The sequence below is a fragment of the Tasmannia lanceolata genome, unplaced genomic scaffold, assembly GCF_043159265.1.
Source record: "Tasmannia lanceolata isolate RefF3 unplaced genomic scaffold, GAP_Taslan_0.1 ptg000005l, whole genome shotgun sequence".
NCBI classification, from domain to species: domain Eukaryota; kingdom Viridiplantae; phylum Streptophyta; class Magnoliopsida; order Canellales; family Winteraceae; genus Tasmannia; species Tasmannia lanceolata.
This window is the reverse complement of record NW_027518682.1, coordinates 2,925,896-2,952,676: the sequence shown is the minus strand read 5'-3', so window position 1 is coordinate 2,952,676 and position 26,781 is coordinate 2,925,896. Positions and strand designations below refer to the sequence as shown.

General features: G+C 38.0%; 1 protein-coding gene across 39 annotated transcripts; it reads right to left on the bottom strand.

The window, feature by feature from the left end:
* LOC143877104 (putative ADP-ribosylation factor GTPase-activating protein AGD8) lies at nt 1-26,180 on the bottom strand. 39 transcript variants are annotated; one of them, XM_077378911.1, is made up of 15 exons: nt 26,042-26,180; nt 13,701-13,814; nt 12,399-12,472; nt 12,178-12,298; nt 9,278-9,363; nt 8,748-8,813; nt 8,287-8,358; nt 7,834-7,957; nt 3,524-3,658; nt 3,007-3,104; nt 2,864-2,911; nt 1,734-1,808; nt 1,528-1,575; nt 643-744; nt 1-370 (listed from the first exon to the last, which is right to left on the bottom strand). In XM_077378911.1, exons 12-15 carry the CDS (start codon nt 1,734-1,736, stop codon nt 263-265), a joined length of 261 nt encoding a protein of 86 aa, XP_077235026.1. In that variant the 5' UTR covers nt 1,737-1,808; nt 2,864-2,911; nt 3,007-3,104; nt 3,524-3,658; nt 7,834-7,957; nt 8,287-8,358; nt 8,748-8,813; nt 9,278-9,363; nt 12,178-12,298; nt 12,399-12,472; nt 13,701-13,814; nt 26,042-26,180; the 3' UTR covers nt 1-262. The 39 variants fall into 39 exon arrangements, with proteins under 39 accessions (XP_077235026.1, XP_077235052.1, XP_077235053.1 ...); XM_077378937.1 differs by lacking the exon at nt 8,748-8,813 and having other exon boundaries at nt 3,524-3,551; nt 3,633-3,658; XM_077378938.1 differs by lacking the exon at nt 8,748-8,813 and having other exon boundaries at nt 3,040-3,104; nt 3,524-3,551; nt 3,633-3,658.
* Between the last annotated feature and the right edge of the window lie 601 nt (nt 26,181-26,781).

The following is a 26,781-nucleotide window of genomic DNA, read 5'->3' as shown; positions in this document are numbered from 1 at the left end:
GATTAAACACACAGAATATTATATTTCAGCACCAAACATTTCCCCACACCGGTACACCACCCATACATTTCCCCACACTACTACAAAAGCCACTGTCACACAGCAACTAGGAAAGTTTGAATTTATTTATCTATGGAAAGAATTTGAGAGGCACCTAGGGGAGAAAAGAAACAGCATATACAATGTAAAGAACGTTTGTATTGTGATGATTTTCTTTGATTTTGAACACACACCCAATATTGGTGATTGCATTGCAGCACACTCAGAGGATTCTATCTTGAAGATCTGTTATAAAATTGGAAGCAAAAGATGTTAGCTTCTTCCCACTCTCCCCTGCCATATTCTTTAAGAACGAGATATCCTGTGCTCCCTGCAAAATAAACCAACCACAAGCATAACAAATCTAAGGATCTAAGCTAACGAACCAAGGGCAGTTCAAATAACATTTGAAGCAATTCCAAATGAACCAAGGCCGCCAAAGCCCAACAACTATGCCAGACGGTGCCACGGCCGACCATGCAAGGTGTGCCAAGCCCGCCCACGCCATGGTGTGTAATGGCCGACTTTGCTTGGAATTGTCAAAGGTCCATTTAATTGACAAGAAACCAAATTTACAATGTTCTAAGTTACAACACATACTACCTGAAAGGAGATTCGGTTGATGAGGTCAGATGCTGTGAGGTCAAGTTGAGAATCATCCATGTCTTGACCGAAGAGATCAGCACTTGATATGGCTGTTGAACTCTACATATATAAACACATTATTTAAAATGTCAGACATAAAAGTTTATCCAGCTTCAACTACTGAAACAGAAGCTGCATGCATTTTGCCACCACAACGGCAGTTATTTATCTTCAACAGTAATTTATGCAATACGGGTACCATTAAAAAAAAATTATGCAATAACGGCCTTCCATATTTTAAAACATTATGATCTCAGGCACATGCCAGATATGCCTCAAACACAGATATTGGAGACCTTAAGGCAATCTCTTTTCTTGTTTATCAGTAGTATTTGTATACTATTTATTTTTTTCGAAAGAGTATTTGTATATTATTTATAATCTTTGTTTTCTTTGATTATTTGGTATTATTTATGTTCTTTATATACTTTCCCCACAGGCCTATTTAGGGGCCTGCCCACATCTGAGAAAATCAATCCCCCATTCCTGTTGCTGGAATCACTTAAACAAGCAGCACGGTAAAGTTTAGTTTACATGAATAGACCTGAACACATTTTTTTTTTTTAATTTTTAATTATTTTTTCTTGCATCTCATGCTTCATGAACTAATATTGTATTATTGTTTTTTTTTTTGATCGGTAAGCTGGGATCGAACCTGAGACCTCAAGGTTGAAGTATTATTGTTATACTAAGAAACTTAATTTTATTAATTATCATATAACTACATGGATGTATAAGCATGTTGGTCTTCTCAGAACCAATGTGTCTGACGCCTCATATCCCATGGAGCCAGATATTATTTACAAAGAGGCCATTTTTAAACATAACAAGAAATGCACATACTGAAAACTTCTGCAGAGAAATTTGAGACTCAGTATCGCCAGCTTTGTTCTGATCACAACAGACGATGAACCTCATCAGAGGCAGATGCATCAACAACACATAAAACGACATAATAAGCTTTAAATGGTAGAATAAAAATCCTTGCAATAGAACAATAAAAGCATACGCTGGGATTAAATCCTAAAGGATCAAGAAGTGGTAATTACCATGTCTAAATGACACCATAGAGTAGGAGCTGTCAAACCACCCAAGTCAGAGAATACAGAAATTAAAGATTTTTCCTGTTATCATGACATTTTATTGTAAACTGGTTATAGTCTAAATGACAAATATTGCTCTTTGGAATTTATTGGCTCGGGTATTTATTAGGCTAACTTGAGCAACATTTTTTTTCTCAGGCAGTACTGGGAAATACATTTTCGAATGGCAAAAATATAATAATTAAAAATATTTTAAAATCATAAAATCCAAGATTTGGGTAATGCATTTAATGAGTTATTAATTATGACTTAGACATAAGTAATGAAATACGACTTTCTCAAAGCTAAATTTTAAATTTTTTTTAAGAAGATTCAAGAGCATAAACCAAAAGCGAACAATTACAAAAGGAGCAGAGGTTGCTCTTCACTAAAGTCCGTACTAACTCTTGCCTATCTCATTGATGGTAAGACTCAAACTCCATGGGTCTCTACTCTTCTGAGCACACACTTCACCACATTTTGAGATCCGCTTTGACGATGAGGGCTCCCCTCCTCGAAAGGACATAAAATCCTAAGAAAACTTGTTAGGTCTACTCTTTCACATTCCTACCAAATATACTTCCCTTTAAACTTTTCCTCCACGCGGTCACAGCACTCAAACATCTTAGCCTCGTGATCCCTGAAGCTAACTAAATTAAAAGGGTCCAGAATACACGCCACAAAGTGAGATCCTAACCAGAGTCCTACACAAAACCTGATCCAGAATGATAGTGTTTTGATGATCAAACTAATGACAAAAGAGGGCAAATATCGTAATATTTTTCTACAAAATTCGGGTGGGATCAGTAAGATGAAAAGGCATCAATAATCACTATGACCTGAAAAGACACAACAAAAATGAGTCGATAAGTTGTATTTATCTAAAAAGGAATGCAAAGGGATATTTGCAACCCCCATGTAACTAATTCAAAAAACTTTGAATTGATATTTGATAAATTCATAAAAGCTAGGAAGAAAATAAGATTTGAAGACAAAATAGCCCAAACATCATAGGTAGAGAATAATTTACTTTCCATATATTCCCCCATAAACTAAGATAATAACAATAATGATATAAATAGAAGTTATTTATATACCCTTTATGCTTCCATGGCAACAAAATGAAGCCCATGATCTCTCTTTCCCTGAAACAAAACACTTGATATGAATTACAAGAAAACTTGTAATGCAATACCCAAGATCAATTAAAAGAAAAATTCAGGAAGGATGTGAAACAAACAGGTGAAATTTATCCGAAATTAATATAGTTCACCCTTCTTTTCCACTCTCCACCTTCACAGCAAAAACTCACATCCTCCTCTTTCCCAGTTGTCAAGCCTGCTCAACCCAGAACACATAGAAGATATTTAAAAATAATATACAATTTTAAGGTTTAAATAAAAGTCATGACACATATTAAAATTGGGAAGAAGAAGGCTGAGAAGAAAGGAAAAAATAAACAATGATTTACGCAAGTCCTGAAAAAGACCCAAAAACTTGCAAGATCGCGATCAAAATAGCTAGACAAACCCGAAAGCTTGAATATCAGAGAATGAGAAGAAAATAAATAATGCATGATCGCCATCACAGGAAAAATAAAATAACATCTAAGACTACCTTAAGAATACCTTGAACATTAAGAGAGTAATAGGGGAAAAAAATAAGGTCCCAAACTCACGGAACCTTGGAGACAAATGTTACTAAATAATTACACTCAGTTAATTTATAACTAACGATATAAATTTCTTTGCCTTTACCTGAAAGAAATAGAAACTGTTGGAAGTCCTGTATAATCTTCTTGCTTAGAGGAGCTGCTCCATATAACATCAGCTTCAAACATTAAATCAAGAGGCAAAATCTACTCACCTCCATCCCAAGGGTTATGATCTGATCTGCAAACCAAAAACAAAATAAAGCCAATAACAATATTTACATCACATATACAACGCAAGATATTAATAGAACATAGAGGTTTCAAACATGATCACATGATCAGAGAAAAAAGAAAATGTGAACTCATGTGCGATGTCATAAATGGGTTTCAACGGAAGGTGAAGAGAGAGGAAATATAGAAATTTTTGAATAGAAATATGTGAAACACCTTTGGGAAAGAACTGTTTCTCCAAGTATTTTCACCGGTTCATCTTCTTCCTTTATAAGCATCATTTTCACCAGTTCTTCTAATTGACATTTTTTCCTTCCTTTTTATGTCTTTTTAAGCATGGAAAATCGAGAAGAAGAAACGTGGAGTGGTAGAATGCCACTCCGATGAATATAGAAGGGGTGAGAATTAGTAAAATTCTAGATTAGGAAAGTAGATTATTCTCAATTTATTCCTCTAGAGTATTTAGGCAAAAAATCAGCTACTTTTCTCTTCTTTTTTTCCTAATCGGGAATCCTAAGGAAAGGAACTAATAGAGTTTTACGTTTGTGTGTGTGTGTGTGTGTGTGTTGGGGGGGGGGGGGGGGGGGCGCGTGGTGCAACCACGTTTTCCAGGATTTTGTTAACAAAGAAAATTTTGATAAATGATAATTGAAGAAATTTTCCTTAAAATTACAGGCAAAAAAAAATCATAGATAATATTCTTATTTAGTGATTTCCAAAGTAGAAACCTCAATATTGAATCAGCAAATAAGATTAAGGAAACTTGGGAAGAAATAAATCAAGAACCATGAGGCCATGGGAACGTAGATTTGTCTTACATGTAGGAAGCACTTTCACATCACAACCTCTTACCTAAAATAAGAAAATCTGAGAGAGCTCACGCACAAATTTTATTAGAATCCTAATGATATCAACTAAAGATGCCGAAAGATACTCCAACTCAAATCCTAACAACTCTTATTGGAATCAAAGTGGAAATTCAAGCGACAGAGAAAGTCCTTCCCCTTGCAATAGTACATGAAAAATAGAAATTCTCAAAAATAACAAAATCAGAAAGTGTATTGTGCATTAAAAAGAGCATGGAAACAATGAAGGGAACATTAAAAACATAACAACGTCCAATAAATGAAATGAAGGAATCCACATTATGTTTTCAATTCGATCCTCTCCAAAAGTGTATCTCAATTTCATCCTCTCCAAAAACAGTATCGCACATTCATCTATGATCTAGGAAGCACGGGTACTCTCCCGGGGATCCCGTACCCGTATCCGACACGTATGGGGTGCGGGTACGCCCCCGGGTACGCACCCCATACGTTAAAAAAAAAAAACCTTTTTTTTTTTGTGTTGGGTGCGTGTCGGGTGCGTCGAGGGTGCGCATCCGTCGCACCCGACATGGAGTTTGGACCAAGGTTACCTGGATCGCTACCCCCCCCCCCCTTTGACCCGCGATCTAGATCGCGCGACCCGAAACGTGGGTCGTTTGCCATCCGGATCGCCAAAAACAACGACCCGGATGATATATAGAGAGGCAGAGATTCACACTAACATGAATAAAAGAAAGGGATTTACAGTACCATTCAAGAAAAAAAGAAAAGAAATGGTTTAAGAAAACATACCCGCTAATGCAAAGTTCCATTTTTCCCATGAGAACCCATAAGCTTTAACCATTCCAGGAAAAAAAAGGAGGAGCTTGTTTAGGAAGAAGACTTACAAAACCCAAAAAAATCTTTCTTTTTGTTAGCTCTTCTATCGAGGTGAAAAAGGCAAGGCAACAAACACTTTAACAAGAGAGAGAGAGAGAGGAATTAATAAAAAAAGAATGTTAGTAAGCTTGCCTCTTTTACTGTGAACTTCTTTATTACTCTGACCTTATTATTAGAAAGGAAGTTTTTTGGAATTAAAAAAAGATATTAGCGTGATAGGCATGCCCTCTTTTACCGTGATCTATTTGACCATAATAGCAATTTTTTTGGAATTTGGCCCCATGTCTCTCTGTCAATATAATTAAAATGGAAATTTTTTGAAATTTGGCTATCATGCCATCCTTATCTCTCTGACGTATAATAATGGATTTTTTTTAAAAGTTGGCTACCGTGCCATCCTTCTCTCTCTGACTGTATAAGAATGGAGATTGTTTGAAAGTTGGCATGCCATCCATATCTCTTTGACCATATAATTAGATTAGAAATTTTCTGAATTTGGCTATCCTTACCTTCTTTATTTCTGCAATGGGAAGTGATATATCCGCCCCTTTTCATACTTGGGACAACCACGCACACTGAAGCTGGGTGTCCCATGTAAAACAAGGGGGAGGATTTATCATTTCCCACTTTTTTGTTCTCACTAGTTAAAAAAAAGAAGCAAAAGGACAGCCAAGCTGGGTGAGTGAAAATATCAAAATATGGGTGTGCTATTACCATTTCCTTGCCCTAATTACTCACAAAAGCAAAACCGAGAGGAAAGACCTATGAAGCACGGGTACGACACGACACGGGTACGTGGGTACGTGATTTGCCAAAAAAACCGGGTGCGGGTACGCAGAATATAATAATATATTTTAATATTTTATTATATATTTATAAAAATAAAAATAAAAATTGTAGAGCAATCAAATAACAATAACATCACCAAAATGGAAAATTCTAATATTACTCTTCATTTCATAAGTGATTAAGTTCTATATTTCATAACATGAGGCATCAATACATCATTCATTAGAAAAAAAAGTCTGTCACCAGTGTGTTGACCAGTGCCTGACAAGATGAATAATTTTTAGAAACCAAATTATGAGATTTTTTTTACCGGACTTTTGGGATTTAATAATGTTTGGACAAAATAGATTTTATGAATTTTTAAAATTTGAAAAATACCCCACCGTTTGGAAGTTAAGAAAGTTAAAATTTTGACCCGACCCTTTTTCTTTGAATTTTGTACTAGAACTGGAGAGTTGACTTTTTTTCCTTTTAGATTTGGGTGTTGAAACTATTTTTAATAAATCCAAAAGGGGGGTATTCCGTTATTTACATGTAAATCTTAAGTAAATGGACATTCACTTAAATGGTTTACATGTAAATACCGAGTGCAGGAAAGTAGAGAGAAGTACACATGTAAATACCGAGTGTAGGAAAGTAGAGAGAAGTACACATGTAAATACCAAGTGCAGGAAAGTAGAGAGAAGTACAGGAGAGGAAAGAGAAGCAACAGGAGAGGAAAGAGAAGCAGCAGGACGTGTCGGGTACGCGAGGTGCGCACCCGACACGCATTTTTTTTTTAAACAATGGGGTACGTACCCCGGACGTACCCGGGGCGTACCCGCACCCCATACGTGTCGGGTGCGGGAGCCCCGGGAGAGTACCCGTGCTTAAGACACTTAGTTTTTCCATTTCTAATTTTTAAAAGCTCTTAACTAATTTAATAGGGGTGTTTCTTTTCTTTCTTTTTTCTTTTTTTTTGGGGGGGTGGGGGGGGGGGGGGGGGCAGGGTTATTGTTATTTGATAGTATTTTTTATTTTTTTATAAATATATAATAAAAAATAAATATATTATTATATTTGGCGTATCCGAACATACCCGCACCCGGGATTTTTGGAAAATCACATACCCGTGTCGTGTCGTACCCGCACCCCGTACCCGTACCCATGCTTCATAGTCTATGATCCAAAGAGCACAACTAATCAATTTAACAAATGGGGCGTTATGAACCATTTAAAAAAAAAACCCAATAACAAAATGTAGGACCTTGTCTAACATTACTCTAAAAAAACGAACAACAATAGACCAATAAATGGCCCTAATCCATTCGAATAAAATTCAAAAAGTGAAAACCCTAAATAAAAATGTAGAACCTCTTACTCTTATTACCATTGGAAAAAAAACTCTTACTCTTATTCTTGTATGAGATAGGAGATAGGCTGGATATGGTTGCTAGGGGTCTATGTAAGATGAGGAGAGGGTGTACGTAGGAAAATAAGGGGAAGTCTAAAATTGAGAAGATAAAATACGGAAGGAAGCACAATTTAGGTCCATTCTCAAAACCTACTGTGCATGGGAGGTGGGACACAGTAAGTGGAAGTGAAATATACATTTGGGGATTAGAAAACAAATTAAATGTTGAAATTGGTCAAAAATATATGAAGAGATCAGAAAAAACTAAATTGAATATTTAACATGGAGTAAAACCTGTTAGGAAGTAGGACATGTATTGTATCTCCCCCAACCATCTGATCAGTTTCTTGGGCAGGACTTCACATTCGATTTGTGATCAGAACCACCCCTGGAACAGATTTATATTGATCAATTTAACCTGCAAACACAAATGGTTCAAGGATGAAAAAATATCCCCCAAAAATGTCAATAGAAAACATAAGAATAATCTACTATAGCAGATAGGAAATCGTTTAAAAAAAAACTGACATTTCTCAAAACTATAAAGAAGCAACAAAAATTAAATTTACTACATGATTTAAAAATGATATTGATCAATCTAAGCCACCCAAAAGAAAACAATGAATCCATCAATGAAAAACTGGTCGAACCTATAGATTTCATCAAATTTGATAAACCAAAACTTAAGAATTCCACAAAACAATTCCATTTCAAAAAGAATTCCACAAAAGAGATTAAAAATGATACCTTGTGAGACCTATCCGTACTCTCTTAGTCTTTTGCAGTCTCAGAATTGTTGGTTTGTGATCTGCACCATCCCTAGATCAGATATATATTAATTGTCAAAAACTTAGAAGTAAAGGACACGTGTTCATCAATTCAAGCCGCAAACACAATAATTATTCATATGCAGAAAGATGTAGCTAATTCTAAATAAGGAAATCGTTCAAGGAAGAAAAAATATTCCACAAAAAAGTTATTAGAAAACATGGCAATTCGTTAAAATAAATTACTCCAACGTTTCTCAAAACTACCAAGAAGCAATACAAATCAAATTTACTACATGATTTAAAAACGAAATTGATTAATCCGAGTAACTAAAAAGAAAACATTGAATCTATGAACGAAAAAGTGGTCAAACCAATAGATTTCATCAAATTTGATAAACCAAAACTTATGGATTCCACAAAAGAAATAAAAAATAATACCCTGCGGCTCATTTGCCTTCTCCAAATCCTCGAACTTCATTATTCGATTTGTGATTTGAAGCATCCCTAGAACATATTTATGTTTACTGTTAAACAATTAGAAGCAAATGGCATGGAAGTTACAAACAACTACTGAGAAACCATTGCATTCGTGTATTTATATTACTGTATAATATTACATGGAGAGGTGCCCTCTACTACATATGTAATAGAAACCCAACCCATAGATACACTTTAAAAATGGGGATATTTTCTAATTGGGAGAGCAGATAAACCATAGCATACATTTCAAAAAAAAGATAAACCATAGCATAAAAATCATCAATCAAGATCGAGAAATTAGAAAAAAAAAATGGCATGTGGGAAGAGCTGCGCAATTTCTCCATCCACTCAAACTCATATGCAAGACACCTAACAGGGAAAAAAAAGGAAAAAAGAGAACCCATAAACCCATGTTTTACCGAAGGAATCATCCAAGATTTTAGAAATACGAAAAAATTAAATGAAAACCGGGGGGAAAAACCACGTACCTTGAGAAGTTAAAAATAATTCGCCATTTTTGCTAGAGTTGTGGGAAAAGACCTTGGACAACCCAAATAAATAAATTTCCTTAAACCTTGCACAGAACAAATAAATCAATTATGCAAAGCTTTAACCTAGAATCAAACAAAATCACACAGATTCAATCAAAACAAACCAATCAAGAAGGTAAAACATACCACAAAAAAAGTCCGGAGGGGATAAGAAAACATACCGTAAATGGCTTCCTGAATTTGTGATGGAAGTGAGAGGGCAAGATGAAAACGTATAGGATTAATTTAGAGTAGTTACCAATTGTAATGGAAATAGTAAAGGCAAGAGTGATATATTGGGAAGAGTAATAAGTAGAATTGGTTTTTGTTTTAAGAAGTTTTTTTCCGTATCTATCCAGTATAGATACGCAAGTTGTGATGTAGAGAAGCAACAAAATCTAACTATTGAGAGAGAGAAAGGGAGAGATTTTAGGATGCTTTGAGAAAAAGTCTCCTTCCCACGTGTTTAGAGATAGATTAGATAGAAAGTCCGATTTTATGGGTAATTAGTAAGAGAATACGTGATATGAAAGTGACTTTTGAAATTCCCAGTAGTGAGTGACTTCCGAAATTCCGGATGTATAAACTATAAATATGGGAGAAACATTATGCATTGGAAATAAGAAGAGCCAATCGGTATTTATGGAACGTTAGAAATGGATTACAATTGTCGAATAGCCACAACGGTTTGGGTTTTTTGCGTTAAAAAAAAAAAAGAGGGCTGAATGCGGTTTGCAGAGGGGTGCCACGTGGCACACCCTCAGCGTACCACATCCAGCTTTATATAGATAGTATAGATACGTGGAGGGTAGCAAGATGTTTCCCTATGTTTTACTTTTTGTTTCCATTTTTTTTTTTTTAGTTTAGACTTTAGAGTCATTTTGAGTATGATCTTTTCCCCTGTGATTTACTTTTTCTTTCCAAAATCTTTTTAGTTTAGAGTCAATTTGATCACGATCTTTTTACCAAGTGTATTGTTCATCGAGTGGATTTATGGCATCATTTAAGAAGCTACCTTGTAATAAAATTGGAGACAGAATTAAGTTCTGGATTACTCAATTCAAGACTTATTTATACACTTATTATCAATGATGCAACTGTTCTATGCAGCGCATGGTGGTACCAGGTGAGTCGTCGCTGGTAATTGTACTATATCGTTCTGTGATTGGGATGTAGTGTGTATATATTAAGATCCCTTGATAGAATTACAAATACATCTGGGTACCGCTGCTATTCCACAACCTTGCTTGCTGAATTACACTGGTGTCATACCAATTCAAGTGCTAATACATGGCATATAATGGAACATCACCAAAATGAGCTAGAAAGAGATCACCATATATTCAAATGGTGCAAATGGAACCAGTCACATATCAATCAGTTGTACCCAAGGTTTTATTCTATTGTCAACTACTTTGGAAACTCGGTATTAGAAAACCATTTGAATATAAACTGTATAGGAGGAAAATGAAGAAAACAAACCTTCGTAGAAATGTCTTTTCTCTTATTATCAAAGGTCCCCTTTCTACTCGAATTGCGATCTCACCTGATCGAAGTTCACAAAACCTATCTTGTCCACTTACTCAATTGGAGGTGTTTGATTGCACTGACTGATGATTCCCTGAAGAAATAAAGTATTACTGCTTTTCACTTTTTGACGCGTTCGATTAAATTTTTTATGCAGTTCCTCTTCTGTCTTTCTTGTGTCTCTGTTTCACAATTTCCTACAATTTTCAAACTCAAGATGTCCACTTCTGCATGCTTATGTATTATTATCATACATTGTGTTTCCTGGCTTGGTCAATTTGTTTCTTCCTCTACATTTACCTTCGACACGAATGACCTGTTATCTCCACCTGTTGTTTCTGTCTAGACTCTAGACATCTCACAGTGATCAGGTTTAGCATTTGAACTAAACTTTAACATTCGCTTAAGACTATTACAGGACATTCCAACTTCAGAAGTGATCTGAAATGATAACCCAAAACCACATTGAAAACTGGCAGGTAACAGTAGATACTCTGATTAGATTCAAAATGCAGTAAAATGGAAACCTAAAATTGTTTGTATAAGTTTTAAGATAGGAGTTTCAAGTCAATGTATAGAAAGATAATCAAAGTAAGGAAATGGATAGTCAGGTTTTAAATGACGAGTGATAACTGACTCAGATGAAAGGAAATTAAAATTAAGTTTTTTTTTGTGCCTTGAAGTATTGAAGAAATCGGGAATGATTTGTGAAACAGGTTTTCAGGGAAAACTTCTTCAAGGAATTGTGAAAGGGGAAAAACTTGCCCAATTGCTAACTTCGGCCTAGTGATGCACTCTCCCGAAAAAAAAAAGATTTAGCATATTCTTAACTCCTCCCAAACTATGGAAATGTGCAACTTCACAAGAAGGGCTCTTGCTTTTGCTTCATTAGTGTCTTTTATACTTGCAAGATCTGAGAATAGCTTCACTACATCACCATTTTCCTCTCTAGAAACTCTCGAATTACTAAGGAAGTTCTCAATAGAGATCCACTCAGTGTATCGAGGTGCCCCTCATATAGAAATAATTTTATCTCACTGAGCTTACTATAGATAATCTCAAACCATTTGCAAGTCTAGAATCTTGATGCCCCAAAACAACTTTCTAATCAATGCCCAAATTGTAATGAATCCTTAATCCCTTGATTCACCTTCCACTTCAGAGACTTCGTCGTCAAAGATCCTCTTATTTCTCTCGTTTATAGTTACCCTACATTGCTGCACAGGGTGCAACCCTTCACAAAAATTTCCCCTTAACCCTAAAAAGGCAATATCACCAATTTACCATTTACCTAATATTGCAAATATAAAGGCATTCTCTACAAACCATACCATTCTAGAATAGAGACCCGCACAGGATGCAAACATAATGTGTATTTTTGCGGGCAAACATGGGTAAGAGAAATAAAAACAGAGTATCTCGCTCAACCTATTTTGGTTATCTCCATGAAACCTGCAGCCACCAAGAAATGTTTTAACCCAGAGTGAAGCCAAAGCCCGTATTCTATGAGCAGGGAGTAAAATCCAAACAATTTAAAAGGACGATGAATTACCTTGTGAATTAGTTCCGCGTCCCAGGCATCACAGAGAGGCACAAAACTGTTCGTCCCTAGATCGAAAACCCAACCTAAAACCAAGAGCAGAAACCGAAGTTTTTAAGTCTAGCAACTAGGAAAAAAAACCAAACCCTAAATTAAAAACATAGTAATGGAAGGGAAAAATTTTGAAAAGGGAAGGAATTAGAGAACCCTCTATCGAAAAAACACAAACCCATTTTGTGAACGACGATCCTGATGAAGGATTGAGGTTGAGCAAAAGAGAGAGGTTCCAAGTGGCAGATGGGACAAATGATCTGGGTAAGAGAGCTAGGGAAAGGTGGAGATAAAAAAAAGGGTTCTTGAAGAGCTTTTTTGGGGTAGAATTTAGAGATACGAAGAGTGGGTTTTCTTAGAGCGGTGGAGAATGTTCAGGAAATCAATACTCGTGGCTTCTTTTTCTAAGCATGGATTGAAAGGACAAAACTACCCCTACGAATGGGAATTTTACCCGTGTAAATGAAAACAAAGTCGGCATTTTCTGTTCTTTTATATAGATATAGATATACACTTTGTTTTTTTCTCTTGGACGAGATTTTGGGATGAGCGAGAGATACAGAGAGGGCAATACTCTCGGCAAGATTTTTGAGGATCCTTAAATACTCGCCAATAAAGTGCTACATATCGCGAGACAGAGAGGGTTTTGCCTTTTTTTTAATGGTTTTTTCCGGTTTTCTTTATCTTTTTTAGGCTTTTTTTCCTAATCTTTTGGGCATTTATGAGAATCGAAATAAACATAGGGAGAAAGGGTAGAACGACATGTGTCCGTGAACAGTAAAACTCCATTTCCTCTTTTGTTTCATATCTCTGCGATGCACGGGCCGATAGAGGGAATTAGAAGATATTAGGAGTAGATAATGGCAATATGGAGTTCCATTTAATGAAGTGTAGCAGATTTGATAAATAAATTTGATGTGCATGATAGGAAATGAAACCACTATATTTAATAGGTAGGATAGAAAAAGAATCAAAGCAAATTAACAGGGCCCAAAAAATTGGCACTTCCATGTTTTGAATAGTTGCACTAACAAAGCTGTGAAAAAGCTCCTAGAAGCCAATTTAAGCAGAAAAGATAACCTATGTTTATGCAATTATTATAACATAATAGTGCCAAACATCAGTTAACGGTAGAATCAGAAATCCAGTTTAAAAGGAAGAGGATGAAGAGTTAATTGTGCATTGTTGGATTAGTTGTGGGATGTTGGACGATCTCATATTATAAAAAATAGTATTATCTATTTTTGGGAAATAAAATCTCACATCTCCTTGGCTGCATCCTCATCCATTTCAGATCATCCACATAGCATCAATTAGTGATATCACGAATTCATCAACATCACATTTACTTCATCAATTTTGAAACATTTATAGATCCTGTCATATTTTAAATACAAAAATTGTTAGATTACAGCACAAATTTATAGCTCCTATACAGACACATCACCTAGCAGAGAGATAATATTGGCTATATGTAGGAAGCTTTTCAACATGAAGAGAGAAAAGAGATATATCAAACCATATGAGGATGACATATACCTTGGCAATCAGTATAATCACAATTCAGGTCTAAATTAAAAAACATTGAGGACCATGCGATAGCAAAACAAGAAATAATGATAAAAGTAAGAGAAAAATCTCATGGTGACTTTGGCCCAGATGAGAAAACTCGGACTTGAAAGGAAAAAGACCAAAAAAAGAAAGAAAACCTTCATGATTCAGTGGGAAAGGAAAGTAGGTCACAACCACAGGGAAAAAAATCATAAAATTAAAAAAAAAAACTCAAACCACTCAGACAATGATGGCGGCGGCGGTTTTAGAATAGCAGTAACCTTTGACTCTGCCTCTCCCCCTCTCATGGCTCGAATACACAAAAGCTCTAAGAATCTAGTTAAAATAGGTAAGACATGATGGTTTAGCGGATCTATTGAGACATGATGGTGTCATTATTTACCAAAAAAAATAGAGAAGGGGATTCTTTTCATTAATGAAAAGAAAAAAAAATACAGTTGTACATCACAGATGCAAATTGAACTACCTAGAGTAGCATAATTTGAATGATCTATGTGTTAACCATGAATATAAAAAAAAATCAGGAGAGTTATACCTGATTTTTTTTAGCTTATGATCCACAGGTCCGTGCAGCAAAGTGCCTTCTGGTTCTTGTAATCGGGATGGGTGGTAATAGATGACCCTTCTAAGGCTGCAATGAGTTATAGATGGGCAGTTATTGAATGTTGGAACAAATTGCACACAGGCAGCTCTTCTTCCTTGCCGGGACTTTATGACAATGGGTTTTTTTGCTGCGACTACACTCGAAATCGGCTTTATCAGGGATTTCCACATAACTGGTGCACTATGAGAGAGCTGACACACCCACTAATTGGGGTTTTCTTTCAGAAACAAAATAGAAGAAAGGGGAATGAGAGTTCGGATTTCGGAATGTTGGAGAAAAGGGTGTTGATCAGTTGTGTTGGGTTTTTGCTATAGGAGAGAAGGAAATGGAAGGTTCTTATTGAGATTTTTGAGATTAGGGAAGCGAAGGTGGTTTTGGGTATGTTGTGCGTTGAGGGAAGAAATTGGGGATACGATGGGATATACGGCGGTTTGGAAAGAGCGAGAAGCTTGGCGTGCTTCCGAGCTAATCAGGAAAATCTCAAGTAATGCTTATCCAGCAAATATCTCGACCGGTAAGATTTTGCATATCGTGGCTCTCTATCCAAAAATCTCAAAAAACACCTATTGCGAAAATCTGGAGTTCGGCAGAAAAGGAATCCCCTAACCTCTCTCGCATGGCGATAAAAAAGGAAGCGCTGCGAGACGAAGGGGATTTTTTTATGTATTTATTATACCCATCTTGACCTTTTGACAGTTCTAGGGATTTTTTCTCCTTCTACCATTTTTTCATGAATTTTGAGAATTTCCGAAAATTTAAAAATACACGTGAACTTGAAGGGGAGGCGGACACGTAAGCATGAACAGTAATTTGCCCTTCCCTCTTTATAATAGTAGATAGATAGAAGATAGATATCTATTTCTATATATTTGGTTGTTGGAAGTTGGGTGGGGGATTAAGAGAAGGAAAAGTGAAAGGGGAGAAGCCAAGAGGATTAGATTGGGAGAAGAATAGTGGAAGATTGACCCAGTGTGTTTGGTTGTGTGGCAATCCGCGAGAAGATTAGCGGAAGATGTGGGGTGCCATTACCAAAATGGTAAGATGTGGGGTACCATTACCAAAATGCCAGGAGGAGGCACGTGCATGAAATCGAAACATCTGATATGGAGGTTATATAGATTCCCTCTAGATCGAAGGTTAGGATCATCTTATGAAAATAATTTTGGGCGCAACCTATTTAGATTGTGGCCTAAAAATGGACAGTTTGGATCATCCTATGGAGTGGGCCGTACAGTACCTTATAAAAAATACTAAAAAATACTGGACCATACGGGAACACACCATGCAGAAACATCAAGAAGGACCCACAAGGTGTTTGTCCCATTCGAGCATAGGAAACGTCGTCATATACATAAAAGACTACAAAAATCGACGTATAGCTTGTTGGGATAGATTGGTATCAGTAATGATCAGAAATACAAAGGACAGGGATTGGAGCCTATAGCTAAATTGGTTGAGGCTTTTATCTCACCTACCCAAAAACAAAAAGGACACAGAGGATTAGATTAGGAAACACATGCTCGCACTGGAACCAAAAAAAATATAATCTTAGTTTTTACAGGTAAGGGGGGGGGGGGGGTATACATGTTCCCTTTACATCATTGATCTAATTGGTAGATCTCTTTTCGACATAATAGATTAGACCCCATAATGTTGCCCCTCTAAATTCATTTGGATAGATAGGAAAGAGATTTCTAAAATCTCCTACTTTTTTACTCACGAATTGAAAAAGATAATATTTTATTGAATAGCCACGAAAAAAGATAAATTAAACCAACCCTATTCAATTTTTATTTAGAGAGACGTTCAATTTATCTTGCTATCCCTCTAAATTAACCATAATTATATCATTTACCCCTAAATCAAAAAGAGAAAGAAAAAAATTACCAATAAAAAATTTGCCACGAGAAATGTTTTTTATTCCAATCTTAACACTTTGATTTGCATGTCCTTTCTGGTCCTTCATTTTTTTTTTCAACCCTTTCTCTAATGGATGAGATCTCCATTGGGTGTGCATGAAAGTTAGATCAATAGCGTCACCTCGTGATGGCCCATAAGATCAATGGTTCCAATCATCCAAAATGTGTATCACGCCTGCTTCACTATACCTGTGTAACATATATGTTTCTCCCACCTTCTGTCAAGGGCTAGGATCATGTGATCATAGTGATATAACCAAAAATGGATGGGACTTGTAGCAACCTACTAGAGGGAGTGATTTTAACGTTATACCATCTACAAGTAAGGACCTCTCGTATGAATGACCCAAATCATGTTGAACATAATTTGGATTGGGCCTTGAGTTTCCAAATAAAATACGACCTCTTTCTCCAAAAAAAAAAAAGGGGGGGGGGGGGGGGGGGGGGGGGGTTGGGTTTATGTTAAAGAGGTTCAAATGCGAGATTTTTCAACACTCTTAAAACTACTTTCTAAACACTTATTGACACCTAATAAATAAATAAAATAATTTTTAACTAAACTAATCTTCCTTACAAACAGGGGCGGAGCCAAGAATTTACACTTGGGAGGGCCAAGACTAATATACACTTGACTGCATTGGTCATTGGGGGGGCCATGACCACTAAAATAGCTAAACCACTAATTTTTTAGCCAAGGAATCAGTACTGTATAAAGGGATTCTTCAAGTCATTGGGGGGCCCATGGGCCCCCTCATGCTATATGTGCCTCCGCCCCTGCTTCCAAATACACTAGACTCCAGGTGTGCTTTAGCTATACCAGCGGGATGCATCATGCACGAACTAACGTGTCTTACTGAAAAATAATCAATAAGTAACGTGTCTTTCTTATAAGAACCTATAATATAAACGCAATATCTTTCTAGATATTCGTCTCTCTCCTAAACCCTTCTCAACTAACTAGTCCTTATAAATATCCGTCACTCCTGTTCAATACCTTAAGTCAGTGTTGTAAAACTCCCCCGAGTCCGCATTGACTCCCCCGAGTAGACTCTCTTTTACCTTGGCCGCGTCCGCGTTCCGCATTTTGCCCTACAGAGTCAATAGAATCTCCTTTGACTCACCTGAGTTATGACCACATCAACAGAGTACTCAGCCGTGTCAACCGCGTTCTTGGTCGCATCCGCACCGAGTCGACAAGGATTTTTCTTGGCCGCGTTCCGCGTCACATCTGCGTTTTTAAACACGGCCTTAAGTGCAGACTGACAAAACGTGATCAAGAGGTAATCACAACTTTTGCTTGAAAGTTGGTAATCTTTCTGCTAAAATTAATGGACATGGATATTGTACTGTATGAGGAAGAAGAGTTGGAGTCGTGGATCAGAGAAGTGGAGAGGGTCCTAGACTTTCCGGATGAGATGGAGAATATGCTTCATCCTCGGGCTCGCAACTACGTGAAGAGGGCTAAGAGCTATTTCCGGACCCCAACAGACATTTATGAGCACCCAGATTGTTATACCTTTGTCGTTGACATGCCCGGTGTAGATCTTGAGAATATCAAGGTAAATCCTCCCTCTCTCTCTCTCTCTCTCTCTCTCTCTCTCTCTCTCTCTCTCTCTCTCTCTCTCTCTGATGATGATGATGATCATTTAAGATCTAACTTAGACGGACGAGCTTTGTTATTAACATGTCGCATATCCACAACACCTTGATCGGATGATCCTAGGTCGTTGATCCATCAAGTAGGTTCCATAGAGGCAAGCTGAAACGTTGATTTTTTGTAATCCTACACATGGAATGTCTATTCCGCATGAAGCCAAGACCATGCAGCTACCATAGAGGCAAGCTGAAGCGTTGCTCTTGATGTTTTAAACGACTTCAAAGATAAATTTGGTGATAATAAAGCAAAATATTAGTAACAAATAACCTTGTTCTTGACGTGTTAGGCAACATTGGAGGGGTAGTCTCAGATATTAAGGGAAATGCATGTTATCAGCACAACGATATATATTTTGATATTTTGCACAAACCTAGCTCTCTTTTCTACAGAGTTTGTCACGAACCAAGGGGCTACAGCTTCAGTGAGAAGAATGGGCAGTAGAAACAGGGTGTTGCCAGCAAGGCTGAGGGATTAGGCAACTAATTCAGTTGAGGTTGTTAGAAGTAGTTATAACAGTTGAGGAGATTTCTGTTGCGTATAAAAGTAGGCAGGGAGAGAAAGAAAGGAGAACAATCTGTAGAATTTATTTTTTTCTTCTTCTTGTAATTGGAGGTTCTGGTGCCTCGAAACCAGTCATTTTTTCAAGAAACACTAGATTTTTCTTCTTCTTGTTTTCTTCTTCTTCTCCAGTTCTCTCTATTCCTGTTCTGTATTTTTGTGCAATACAATCAAGCTCTAACATTGGTGCTTTCATTGACTTCTCACCTCATGGCTGAGAATACTCGATAGAAGATCTTGGATGATGCAATCAAGAAACCACTTGAGACTACCTCTTCTCAAGAAACTTGCCTCCAAACTCAGCAAGAAATTTCCATTCAGCAGCGAGATGTTCTGCTCGATATTTCAAACAAGCTAATTGCTATGGATGGACGACTCAATCAATTGTCAAGACGAATTGAGCAGGAGGTGCGACATGAAAATCAAGAAGGGATGCGAGTTGGAATTCAAGAAGGACTTCGTGATGGTCACAATCTTGGGGGAATTTCAGCAAGACAATTACGATTGGAATTTCCCAGATTCGAAGGCGTTGATCCAGCCGCTTGGATCTCTAAAGCAAACAAGTTTTTTCGATTTCATCACACTTCTGATGAATTGAAGTTAGAGATCGCATCTTTTCATTTGGATGGGAAGGCATACGATTGGTTTCAAGCTATGGAGCGGGAACATCCTTTTGATTCTTGGGCACAACTCTCTATAGCTCTCCAAAACAGGTTTGGCCCTTCAATTTACGATAATCCTCAAGGAAAATTAGCTAAATTGATGCAAACCTCTTCAGTTGGGAATTATCAGGCAGAATTCGATGCTTTAGCCAATCGAACTATGCATTTACCTTCGCAATTTTTGGTTGATTGCTTTGTGTTTGGATTAAAACCAGAAATCCGTAATGAAGTCCAAATTCATTTACCTACTTCTTTATCTCAATCTGTGGGTTTAGCTAAACCCACTTTTAAACCACCGTTTTCCCCTCTGTCTAGACTTGTAACTGATAATGCTATTGGGGGTTCTTCTTCTTCGTCAGTTCCCAAATTTCCTCCACCAAATACTCAGATTAAAAGGTTAACAACTGCAGAATTACAAGCTAAATGTGATAAGGGATTGTGTTATACTTGTGATGAAAAGTATAATCCGGGTCATAAATGTAAAAATCGACAATTGTTTTTACTTTTTAATGAGGATACATCTCAAGAATCTGAAGCAGTGACTGTGGAAGACAATACATCGGTTTTGGAGTCATTGGTAATCAATCCAGCAATTTCATATTATGCCTTAACAGGCCAAGATAATCCAAAAACTCTGCGGTTGAAAGCCATTGTTAATGGAAAAGTGATTATGGTTCTGATTGATGGAGGTAGCTCAAACAATTTTGTTCAGGAAACATTAATACCGTATTTACATTTACCATTGCTTCCAGAATCAAAATTTCAAGTCGTGGTAGGAAATGGTGAACGATTGGAATGTTCAGGTCTCTGCAAAAATGTCACACTCGCCATGACAAACCATAAATTTCAGGTGGATCTCTTTGTCCTTCGACTCATGGGAGCTGACATCGTGTTGGGCGTTCAATGGTTAGAACTTCTGGGACCAATAATCTTTGACTATAAACGTGTTACGATGGATTTCCAATGGCAAGGTCAGGAAATTCACTTGCAAGGTGAAAATCACAAAACAGAGGATCTTATACCATTTCATACTTTCAAACGCTTTGCTGCAACTTCTGGTATACAGATGTATTTTCATATCCAACTGCTTCAACCTGAATATTCTCTAATCGATTCGCCTACGAATACAGAGTTAACTGCATTATTAGATAAATATAATCAAGTTTTTCAACAACCCACAACTCTTCCTCCAAACCGATCACACGATCATGCAATCCCTCTTAAGTTTGGCACTACTCCTATCAAGGTCAGACCTTAAAGGTATCCGCATTTTCAAAAAGCTGAGATTGAATGTTTGGTTAAAGAGATGCTTAATTCAGGAGTGATACAACCAAGCCACAGCCCTTTTTCTTCTCCAGTTATTCTAGTTAAGAAGAAAGATGGAACATGGAGATTTTGTGTCGATTACAGGGCTCTAAATGCTGTTACTATTCTGGATCGCTTTCCGATTCCAACCATTGACGAATTACTTGATGAACTCCATGGTGCCAGGTACTTTTCCAAACTGGATTTACGCTCAGGTTACCATCAAATTAGAGTTAAAGCAGATGACATTCCGAAAACAGCTTTCAGAACACATGACGGGTTATATGAATTTCTAGTTATGCCCTTTGACCTTACAAATGCTCCTTCTACATTTCAGTCCTTGATGAATGATGTATTCCGCCCAGCTCTTCTTAAATATATACTTGTTTTTTTCGATGATATTCTAGTCTATAGCAAATGCTGGGAAGAACACCTAATACATCTCACTGAAACTCTACAAATTTTACAAAATCATCAATTATTTGCTAAAAGAAGCAAATGCTCTTTTGGGACAACTTCTGTAGAGTATTTAGGACATATTGTATCAGTTGAGGGTGTGGCAGTGGATCAATCCAAAATTGCAGCAATTCTTCAATGGCCAACTCCTCAAAATCTTAAAGAACTTAGGGGATTTCTGGGTTCAACAGGGTACTATCGCCGATTCATCAAAGGTTATGCTCACATAGCATCCCCACTGACTGATTTGCTCAAGAAGAAGGGTTTTCCTGGAATTCGTCTGCCCATTCAGCATTTGTTCAATTACAACAAGCAGCTACGACCACCCCTGTTCTTGCACTTCCGAATTTTGAAAAGCCTTTTCTTGTAGAAACTGATGCTTCAGGATTTGGTATCGGGGCAGTTTTGTCTCAAGAGGGTCATCCGATTGCTTTTTTTCAGCAAGAAACTTTCTCCCAAAATGCAATCTGCTTCCACTTATGTCAGAGAAATGTTTGCCATCACAGAAGCTATTTTTAAATGGGGTCAATATTTGCTGGGACAGAAATTCATCATTCAAACAGATCAGAAGAGCTTGAAATCTCTCTTCGATCAAGCCATTCAAACACCGGAGCAACAACATTGGTTAACCAAGTTAATGGGGTTTCAATTTGAGATTCATTATAGACCAGGGAAAGAGAATCTTGCAGCTGACGCCTTGTCCAGACAACCAATTGGAAGTCTTGCCTATATGACCCTCTCTGTTCCATTATTTGACATAATGGATCAACTCAAGCTAGAACATGCTTCTCATCCGCATATCAGAGAGATCTGCAACAATCTGGATCACGGACACAACGACTATAGTCAATATTCTTTCCGCCATGGGTTACTCCTCTATAATGGTAAGATTATGCTTCCACCAGATTCAAACTTGAAGGCACCCTTAATACATGAATTCCATTCTACTCCAGTAGGGGCTCATGCTCGAATTTCTCGAACCATATTTTGCTTAGCTGTCAATTTTCATTGGCCAAGTTTAAAACAAGATGTCAAGACATTTGTCTCAGGTTGTCTCATCTGTCAACAATCGAAATCCCAACATACAAAACCTTTTGGTCTTTTACAGCCATTACCAATTCCGGACCAAATACTGGAGGACTGGGCGATGGACTTTATTACTTCTCTTCCAAATTCAAATGGCAAAACAATCATTATGGTTGTTATTGATCGATTGAGTAAATATGCTCACTTCTGTGCTTTGCGTAGTCCCATTACTGCTTCCACGGTTGCTCAGGTTTTTGTCTCCGATGTTTGCAAATTACATGGAATTCCTAAATCCATAGTTAGTGACAGAGATCCCATTTTTCTCAATAGATTTTGGCAAGAATTATTCAGATTACAAGGGACTTCACTGGCAATGAGCAGTGTCTACCATCCGCAATCTGATGGGCAGTCCGAGGCCTTAAACCGTTGTTTAGAAATGAATCTTCGAAGTTTTGTGTGACTGTCCGACACAATGGTCCAAATTCTTACCTTGGGCTGAGTTTTGGTATAACACAGCTTTCCATTTGTGGACCCCGATCCGAGAGAGGCGGGGGGACGGGCCCCCCAGAAAATCTCTAGATCATCCACGTGAAGGAGAGCTCCACCAAGGAACTCTCGAAAGAGTGCCCCTCACAGCATGAGTGGCGATGTAAAGTGAGATACCTCTCGATTCGGGGACTAGCCCGGATTCGAGGCGTGCCTTAAACAAAGAAAGAGTCGTCATCCAAGGAAGTAGGCCCTGGATCCCATGCTGTGCTCTGTCGCAACAGATAACCAGAGATACAAAAGGTCCGTGCCTGATGACGAATGGAGAAGGGGTTAGGCGCCCCCAATTCGCCCAAGTGCAAGCACCTGGTCTCTTATGCCATTTATTATTAACTTTGAAGAGTTTTGGGCGAAAATCATGCGAAATGGGAACGAATATCCCCGAGATAACGTCTAGCTAATCATGCATGTCTCGGAGATGAATAAGAAGCACAAACAAAAGAAATGAAAGACATGGCACCTAAGAATAGTTAGGTTATGAGTGTCATGCCTAATTGGTGTCTAAGTTCTGATGGACAAACACATGCACGCTAAAGCTAAAGGTATAGGATCTGTACATGAAAGTAAGAAAACACAGCAAAACACACAACACAACACGACTCCGCACACAACACCATCCATCCTGGCTGCATTACGTATCCCGGCCTTGGGAAGAATCAGAGTCAACGTAGTTCGGCGACCTATGCTAAACTACAATGCCTAACCCTCTAGGACTGCTATCCTAAACTCGATCAACTAGACTCGACTAGTTTTTAAAGCTTCTTGCTATTACTTAAGTTCAAGTGAATGATAATTTTTAGGACTCCCTATATGCCATAACTAATGCAGGTGGGGTGTAGACCCTATGTGTGGCAAAGCTGTGTGTCCTAAGGAAAACTATGGGCTATCTAAGCGCATTCTAGTCTAGCCATCGGCTCGACTAAGTGTCTAACCGACCACGACTCGAGGCCTCCTAACTCTGAGGACACTCACACGACAAGACTCAGCATATCAACACAAACAGGACAGACTCCTAACTCTAAGACACCCCAAACGCCTAGGACAGACTCCTAACTCTATGGGAAGATCTTTTGAAAATTGTTGGTAAGGTTATTTTGAAGAATTTTGTAGTTTTGGAAGGTTTGAAAAGTTTTGAAGCTTATAGAAGTTTTTGAAGTTGTGACTGAACTCAGGATGCCAGCTGCAAGCCTTAGCTGCCTACGTACCCCTCGGCTAGGGATCAAGCCATCCGTAGTTCGGACTTTTCGAAACTACGAAACCTAAGAACATGCAAAGACTGACTCTGAAAGATGGAATGACGGAATCCTAAACTCCATGAAGGTTGGACAGACTCCTAGCTCTATAAAGAGTAGGACAGACTCCTAAACTCTATATGATGGTAGGACAGACTCCCAACGCTCTACGACTGCATGACGGACTCCTAACTCTATGAGGGTAGGACAGACTCCTATGACACTATAGAGGTAGGACAGAATCCTAAACTCTATGAAAGGCAGGACAGACTCCTAACTCTATATGACAGTAGGACAGACTCCCAACGCTCTACGACTGCAGGACGGACTCCTAACTATATGAAGGTAGGACAGACTCCTAACTCTTCCTAAAGAGGAAGAGATCCCTCAACCTGCGAAAACTCTAAGGCAGGAAGGGAAGGGGTTGGCTCAAGAAGCATTCCGTCATAGCCTCACCCAATGGGATGTGTTCCCATGATCAATGGAATCTCGAAGCTCAAAGGAGGTCCCAAAGAACGTGAGGAAAGAAGGACCTGAAGAAGGGAGCACTTCTAAACCTTATAAGCAGAAATGACCCTGAAGAAGATGGAATCCCTGAACCCTCTAGAATGTCCCAGGACGAGAAAGGGGGCAAGAAGGATAAGGGAGGGTAACTAGCCTTATCCTAATACTCTAGAATCCCAAAACAAAACACCCCGAAGATCATCATTTTTGCTGATATCTCAGTGAAAACCATTAGATTAATGAAGCCAAAATCTGATTTGGGCGAAAGGATTGAATGAGAGCATTTGTAGAAGAGATTCTCCATTTTGCTTTATTCAAAGAAAACGGATTCCTAGCTCGCCAATCTGCAAGTAATATCATCATCCTAGTGGATTAAGTAAAGGCCACTGACTTATATCCTGAATCATCATGCTAGATTGATCTCTCCTTACACTTTCATTTACAAACCCAGGTGAGGCAAAGTGGACCTTAAATTCATTCCCATGGGTAAGCCCTGAGTGAAATGGAGAGAGCCTAAAGTGCCATAGGTGCATAGTATCAACATGGCAATATAATAAGGGTCATTTGATGCCATTCCAACACTTCCCATGAATATTGTCTGACTACCTACAACTACCTGGCCACTTAATGAAAGTTATAATACCAAGTAATCAATAGGAACATACAACAACAGCTCTTAAGCGGGTAGACCAAAGTTTGAATAAAAATCAATGACCAGGCTCAAAAACCACTCTAACACAAGGATAAATCATGGCGAAATAACGCGCAAACATGAAGGGCAAGTCCAGTACTTGAGCAGTAATTAATCAGTGAACCTCTGAACCCCTAAATGATACACTATGAACTATGATATCAAATGCTCAAGAAAACAGATTCTATCCCTCATAAAGTCATGCAAGATCATCGGCACATTACTTACTACAGTTCGAAGTAATATTACATGCAAATTCTTAAGTACAGACAGTTTTTACAACTAAGATCTAGTAAAGAAACATCTTTTGCAAACGCCTCGTCCATTAATTCTTTACACCTATTTCTTACACAGTGGATATGTACTTGAGTGACCACCTAAGAATCAAACTAATCATAGGACAATTGGCTTTAATTCAAAGAATGACTAGTGCCACTTTCCAACAGAGACTACATGTCAACAATTCATAAACTAAAGGGAATTCCCTATAACCAAAACAGGGTAGTCACATCTTGTCCTTCTAGTTGATCAAGAAATAAATTTTCAGGTAAAACTGAATCCCAACATAAATTCTGAAAATATTTTCTATGAAAAGCTCGAAATACATAATCCAAGGAGAAAACCTCAAAAGATCAAATGGAAACTTTTGCTGCCTAAAAAAACCAAGATTATGCCCGAAAGAATTTTAATGTCAGCTTTCAGCTTCTAAAGAGATACTCTCTTTCTAATTAGAGAGCAGAACAAACATTCTGAATTGGGACAAGGGAACATACATCATTGAATAAACATCCAAGGAGATCCGCCACAAATATTATGAGTAAAAGATAACAGAATTTATTGAATTTCAAGGAAAAGAATAGAGCATTTATTACCTTCTTCTTCGCTTCTCCTCTCCGCACTTTGGATTTGTCTCGGCCGCGAATTGTTGACGATGGTAGCGCGAATCTGATAAAGGTTGTCGGAGATGATGGGCCGAAAATGTAATATCGTATGCCGAATCTTTGGGGTCGCAGGTAATCGGAATTGGGTTTAGGAGGTTAATGGGGATTGATTTTGGTGGGAATGGTGGCTCGCCCTTTTGATGGAGATGGCAATGGAAGCCGAAAAAAAAAAGAAAATGATCGGAGATGGGAGGTTGGGGAAACGATCGTCGGAGAAGATGGGCTGCAGGGACAGAGATGGGAATTGAGGTAGAGTGGGTCGGATTTAGGGATGAGGAAGAAAAATGGAGTTCTCGGGGTCTAATTTACAAAGGGGGAGGGTTTGGATTTGAGAAGGCAGGTTGCAGATGAAGGTGGCTGCAAATGGGTTTGAGGTGGGTTTCACAAAAAATGAAGATCTGTTGAGGAAGATTAGAAGAATGATGTGGGCTGGGGTTTCAAGGGTTTGAGAAATGGGTTAGATCTAGGATTTAGGGGATGGTGGCTGAAGTAATGCTGCCGGATTCCGGCAAAAATCCATCGGAGAAGATGGAGATGGGGGTTGAAGATGGGGTTTCAAAGGAAAAGAGAAGATGGAAGTTGAGATGGGTTTAATGGGATACGGTGGCTTGATGGTGGCTCGGCCGGATTCCGGAGGCTTGCCGGAGAAGGAGGTGGGTGAAAGAGAGGGC

What these genes read in the sequence shown, in the direction of transcription:
- LOC143877104 (XM_077378911.1), bottom strand. An exon ending in TTTCTCTGCAGAAGTTTTCA is followed by an intron (nt 745 to 1,527) that starts GTATGTGCATTT and finishes TTATATATGTAG; the next exon opens with AGTTCAACAGCCATATCAAG. An exon ending in TCAACCGAATCTCCTTTCAG is followed by an intron (nt 371 to 642) that starts GTAGTATGTGTT and finishes TTTATTTTGCAG; the next exon opens with GGAGCACAGGATATCTCGTT.